The 6,582-nt window shown below is 30.1% G+C and overlaps 2 protein-coding genes across 2 annotated transcripts in view; one reads left to right on the forward strand and one right to left on the reverse strand.

Moving 5' to 3' along the window:
• Window positions 1–308, reverse strand: part of LOAG_18410 (hypothetical protein) — a gene marked incomplete at both ends in the record, with an annotated part of 3,271 nt that extends 2,963 nt beyond the window's left edge. The window contains 2 exons of the mRNA XM_020451068.1: window positions 24–124; window positions 206–308. Of these exons, the coding sequence (XP_020305181.1) occupies window positions 24–124; window positions 206–308 (204 nt within the window). The remainder of the gene's footprint in view (window positions 1–23; window positions 125–205) is intronic.
• A 2,749-nt stretch (window positions 309–3,057) lies between these two features.
• Window positions 3,058–6,151, forward strand: LOAG_11521 (hypothetical protein). Its single transcript, XM_020448363.1, has 9 exons — window positions 3,058–3,204; window positions 3,567–3,782; window positions 3,888–4,066; window positions 4,236–4,421; window positions 4,659–4,880; window positions 5,035–5,231; window positions 5,338–5,526; window positions 5,705–5,799; window positions 6,106–6,151. The coding sequence occupies exons 1-7, from the start codon at window positions 3,104–3,106 to the stop codon at window positions 5,500–5,502; spliced, it is 1,266 nt and encodes a 421-aa protein (XP_020301486.1). The 5' UTR covers window positions 3,058–3,103; the 3' UTR covers window positions 5,503–5,526; window positions 5,705–5,799; window positions 6,106–6,151.
• The last annotated feature ends 431 nt before the right edge of the window (window positions 6,152–6,582 follow it).

A 6,582-nucleotide genomic window follows, 5' to 3' on the forward strand; every position in this document is an offset into this window, starting at 1 on the left:
AAAAAAAAAACAAGAAACATTACTTGATAATTTGGATCATGCGTACCAGCTAATCCACCTTCAATTGGTCGTTTGGGCAGTTGCGCATGCGCAAGTGGAGCATGTTCATAAGGGTTTGGTTTTGCTATAATGTGTATTGTTTAATGTATGCAAACATTAATAGTACCATTTACACTCTCTTATCAATTTTAACAAATTTACCAACTTTGTAGCTCTGCTTCATTCAACTTCTCTTGATCACCATCAGCTTTTGGAATTAATTTCTTTCTCTTCTTTTTCTTTTTCTTTTTCTCAAATAATTCATTCATTGATAATTTAGAGGAAAAAAAAAGAAAAAAAAACTTACAAATGATATTTGATAAAAACTTACATTCATTTTATAACTATTTGGAAAAAAAAATATGAAAGAAAAAAACTACAAAAGTTAAAATTATTAAGATCTAGCAGTTTTTACAATGTTATCATTTATCATTTTATTAATTAATCATTGATGAGATAAAAATTGTTGGAAATACGGAAAAAAATTATAAGAACTTGACAATTATTAATTTCTGGTTGGTGTAAGAAATTAAAATTATATAATTATCATATTCATTTGACTAATTCAAATATTCTCATTCCACATATTATCATTTATTATTATCAATTAATAAGTGATAAAGAAAAAAAAATGCTTGAATTACAATTTTATTAGCTCTAAAATTTATTAATTTAAATAAGATCTTGGTGAGGAATTTGAAATGAATTAAAAAAGGCAATCAAAAACTAATCATTTGAAAAAAAAATCAAAAATTTTTTCTTTCTTTACAACTTACTTTGCAGCAACAGCAACACATTGGCAAAGTATATGTTACAATTGGTAAAAATTGTAGTGTAATATATATGATGATAATAAATGGAATAGAAAAATCGAGTAGTAATGATATTGTAGTAAATGTTGCATCCATCATTTTTAATTCCTTTTAACAAATTTCCAAAAAGTGTTTCTTTTTTTTTTTCTCTTCCTCCTTCTTTTCTTTCTTTTACTCTTCCCTCTTTCTGTTCCAATTATCTACAGTATGTATAATTTTGATTATTTGAAAGCAAAAAAAAAAAAAAGGAAGTTCTTGTCATATTTATAACTTATATAGGTTAATATTACTATCTTATATGTCTCATTATGATAGACAAAAATTTATGTAATTTATGGTTTGTTTGCTTAATTATCTAATCAGTGGTACAACCGGTTATTGAAGAAATTTTCTGAGTTCCCAGAAAGAAAACTTTTTTTCATGTAAACGATTAATTACCAAATCACTAAAATCACTAAAAAGAATGGATTCTCTTTTTGGATGACAACAAATAGTTGGAAATCATTAGATTAATAATGTAACTGCAAATAAAATTTCGATTGAATAATTTCATCTAGTAAAGTTAACTTGTATAAGAAGGATTGTCGGAGAAAAAGGGGACAAAGATTCCAGGTGAATTTATGCTAAAAATTTTAAATTTCACAGTAATTAATCAGTTAACTAATTAAGAAATTAAGAATGATTTCGCAAATAAGAGCAATAATTTCACAGGAATGGATAATTTGCAACAATTTGATTTAGTAATATTTTAGACACGAACTTCTCCCAAGTTTTTATAAATATATCCGATATTTTATGATGCAACCACTTACTAAACAAGAATAAAATTCAAAACAATCCAATACTATTGTAAATGAAGGTTTATATGTGAAATTTTATTATCTTAATTTTTTTGCAAATTTCCGCTTTTATGAATAAAATGCACCGCGAAATCCGAGAGTTAATGAATAAAGCAATAAAAAGTATTGAAAGTCATTTGCATGCAAATTGCATATCAATAATTAGTCAGGCAATACAACGGAAACATTTTTTTCTCATTTTTGTAATCATTTGATTTGAAAATTCTTTTAAAAACAACCATAATGAAATGAAATGCTCAAGAGATCTACTGTACATTTCCGGTATGATTTGTAAAAAGTTTATTAATTAGGTGCAATTAATTGTCGCTCCGACAATACAATAACACAGTACTATTATAGTTATAATTAATGAACTAGAACTTCATGCCGGATTTCCGGATCAAACAGCTATCCGGTCAATGGCATTCATGTAGCAAATCAATATAAATCTACAACTCCCGTCCACAACATCACTTCTCATAATGTCACAATAGAAAGCTATTGTAAATAGCATCACTTCCAAAAGCGAAAATACGTTTACGGTAACTATTAACAAAAAATTTACATTGAAAAATATAGTAAGTTCGATGAGATGGTGCTAGACTAAACGAAAGTCGAGGAATAGAGAAAGATGTGCTGCAATCTGAGGAGGGTAAAGGATGCATGATTTTTTTGAAATAACATGTTATACATAGAAGCTGAAAAGAATTGCAGATTGTGATATTATGCAGTGTTTTGCGTAAACTGAGATTAAACATTATGTGATGCTAGAAGAGACGACAGAGATTGATACAATTGTTGAGCTTATAATTATAACGTTGATTTTAAGTTCCTTTTAATTACAAGTATTGAATTACTCGAATTACTTAAGTACTTGTCTTGTTACATTAGTTTAAATTTCATTCTTTGTTTCATTTCACTTTTTTCCCGAAAAAAAAATTCTTTTTAAATTGTGTCAGATAATAGTTTCCTTTTTTTTTGTCTCATTATTATGTTTTACCTTATATTATTGATTTGAAATATTTGTGAATATTTTGATAGTATTTTCTTCGATCTTCGATCTCCCAAAAATAATATTCCTTCCCAAAGACTTCAAATTAATTTTAATCTAAGAATTTAAAACACCAATAAGAAAATAAAAAAAAAAGGATTGTATCATCTCAGAAAAGAATAGTACCTGTAATATATATTTCGTTAATTTTTTCGATGATATAACTGTTTTATAAGTTTTATGATTAAAATTCAACAACTATCAATCGCTGAAAAAACTACTATTTATTACAGATATTTTTTTTCCATTTACTACCTGTAATAAGCTTGCTTCATATGATATCAACATTTTATTTCGTAATTTGTTTAATTACAGAAGAAAGAAAAAAAAGAGAAATGGTTTTTTGATGAAAAAGATTCGAAATGGCACATTGGTTCCATCGAAATCCAATCAAAGCAACAGAACATGTAGATTTTCAGCTTAAATTGATCCTTACCACTTCGCAAACATCAAAAATTTGCAAGTATGTTTGCAATTTTTATTTACTTTTGAGTTTTACTTTTTCATTTTTGTAACATTTAATGTATTATTTATTGATATACGGATATACAACATTTGCATATTATTATATTATCATTGTATATTATCATATTATTGCATATATGCATATGGTTTAATTTTTGAGGTTTGATGTTTCAGTACAGGTGAGGTGTTTTGCGGTGCTCTGCTTATAATGCATTTTCGCATTATAGCTATAAAGCTTTACTGAGGCAGTTCTATGATGCATTATTGTAGTATTACTGTTGAAATGCATTTTTATAGGATTGCAAAGCGGTTAATCTGAGATTTAGCATTCAGCTCAGCGGTTTACTGTATTCGTTTCAGTGAGCTTCGATTAAGACGTGATCATCTTTTGGAACATTTCAAGAATGCAAGTAACGATTTGGATATGGTAGACGATGACTTCAAACATTATCTATCATTATTTAGTGGTTTTGTGTTTGCTGTTGGATATGATAAAGTTGCTGATACGAAAACTAGCAAACTTGCTACACTTCTTCGATTTCGATGGAGTAATTCGATGCTTGGTACCGTAGCAACGTTAGTATATAATTCTTGATTAAAATTTACTGAATTTTATTTATTTTAGTACGAAATTATTGCTTTCAAATAGGTAGAGTGGGTAATCATGTGTAATAATTTCAGTGAGGTCAGTGACAGTTGGTATGAAGTACTAAATGTGTGTGTAAATATGGCGTTATGGTTATCGAAACATGCAGCATGGATTGCGGCAAAAGATGAAGTATTTAAAGATGATGCTAAAAAGGCGCACACGTGTTTACGGCGTGCTGCTGGAATATTGATATTTGTACGCGAAAATGCTGGTATCTTTTTTTTTACACGGAAAATTGCAAAGGACTTTATTCTTTCCTAAGATTTCGAATGTATTAAATGAGGAATAGGCAGAGAATTATCGTGGTTAACGTTTAATTTATTTTATTTCATGTTTACCCATACTTTTTATCATTTGATTGATTTGTCATGCTATTTCAGGTAGAATTACTGGATTAACTTCATTCCCTGGTTCAGATTTTGATCCAGTAGTGCTTACCGCTTACATCAATCAGTTCACAGCTGAAGCGCAAGAAATTACCGTGGCACGTGCTATCGAGTTGAAACATAGTCCTGGCCTAATTACAGCATTGGCTTATGAGACTAGTCATTTGTTCAAGCAGGCAGGTCAATATTGGCGAAGATTTTTCCTTTTAATTCTCGAGTTGGTTAACTTTTTGTTTAGGTGTATTATTTCACTTTTTATAATAACGCGTATTAATTATCCTCACATTTCACATTTTGGAAATAAGTACAAGCATTATTTATTAGGGGACATTCAGTTCGAATTGTTGTTTGACTGGATGGGCAATTTTTGTATTTAGTGCAATTAAGAAAGAATTAATAAAGTGTGGCAATATTTAGATGAAAGTCTTGGGAAAATGGACCAATCGTTGTTTGGGAAATGGCGCTTTTATCTTCAATTGAAATCACAAATATATACGGCATATGCTTATGCTTTTTTGGGTGAAGATTTATTATCTCAAGATAAATGCGGTGATGCAGTAAGAGCATGCAGAGAGGGCGTTTCATGTTTTGATGTTGCTGTTGATTTTGCTGGAAAGTATCGTAAGGCTAATGGACCAGGTAATTCAGATTTTCTTGTTTACTCACTACTGGAGTAAGAAAAGTCTACGAACATATGGAATTAAATGTAGATAGTGTTAAATATTCAAAAAAAAGTTTTTGGAATTTTTCTGAAAATTTCGTTTTAGATTTTTCGAGATCATTGCTTTTTAAGGTATCAGTGCAAAACCTGACTCTCATCTATTTTTCCGCCGCATTCGACCGCTACTTGAACGGCATATGGAAAAAGCCGAACGTGAAAATGGTTTTATCTATCATCAAAAAGTGCCAGATGTATGTCCAGAACCCGATAGAAAGCCTACTTTTGGTTTGGTTGAAGCCGAGCCATTCATGATTCCTAGCATGAGCCCGGTAATTGATAATTATTGTCCATTTTCACTGGTTTTATAGTTTTAATAAATGGAGTTGAGCTTTAATTTCATTAACTTTGCATCCATTTATCAGGCTTTTTTTACAGCTATGGACACCGGCTGTTTACGAAGCATTTGATATATCGAAAGCAAAAATGCCGGATTTCTCGAAAGTGAAGAAGAGCTGCAAATCATTACCACCCATACAGGAAGAGAAGGTCTATGAAACAGAACGTGATCCAAGCGGTTTGAGTGGTTGCATAGTTTCATGAACCTCTTGGAAGATAACATTCAATGTACTTGTATTTCGCCCTTCTCTAGCGATGTCTTTCCATTCCAGGTGTTAATCTGAGTCTAATTTAAGTTCAGAATCCGAACTTCAAGTTTCGCTTTCGGCCTTATTACATATGTTTAGTTTCTCTCAGGAAATTCAGTAAGGACGTAAGAGATTTTTAAACCGTCTCATCGCTTCAGCTGCTGATCAAGAATGGAATCACAGGATTATTATTGGATCCGATGAAAAGATGACTGAAATTCCGAGAGACAAGAAATGTGAATTTTTGAAACTGGTTGGAATTTTAATATATCTGAAGTTTCAAAACAGATTCGGAAGTTACACCTGATCACTTGTTTCATCACATGCGTCACAGTTTTCCATTGATCCTTTTTTTATTCCCGACCATTTTTATATTTTGATTTTTCTGTATAGGGTTTATTTGAAGTGACTGGAACGGAATCTGTCGTGATGCTCTTTGGCAATTAATGCCGTTGAGACAATTTATTGTACTCCATTTTTTATACTGTAAATCATTTTCAGCCAAAATTTCTTTTTGTTGATTTATGTTTTTTATGGGATTCATCTATCTTGCATTTAGGTGTATTACCGACAAGTACTTTTTTGAGAAGAGAAGACCGTGTAGATAGATAAGTTCCAGTCGTTTTTTCGCAATTTTCAAAAGGAATATTTTAATCAGGTTTCAACTCAAATTTTCAACTGTCCAGAAATTCATAATTTCCAATACTTTCGCGGTGATTTTTCTTTTGTATCTAAATAATGAAGTATTTGGTCTGTAAGGAATTCTTTCATAACTTGTTCTGTATATTATTTTTAATATTAATAAAAAACTGATTTTTTCATTTGAAGTATTTCATTAGACGTTTGTTAACTGATGTTAACTGAGGAAACCTATTGAGAGATTTTCAATATTTTGATCTTTGCGGGTGAATTACAGACAGTCTAGATTTTAAAATTTTGTTGGAATCCAAGTCTAATCGCACAAACTACACATAGTTTGTTAGCTATTGTCAATTTTAACTTTAAACTTTCATATCTTCGCATAATCAAATGTTAC

The sequence above is a fragment of the Loa loa genome, assembly GCF_000183805.2.
Source record: "Loa loa unplaced genomic scaffold supercont3.297, whole genome shotgun sequence".
Classification (NCBI taxonomy): Eukaryota; Metazoa; Nematoda; class Chromadorea; order Rhabditida; family Onchocercidae; genus Loa; species Loa loa.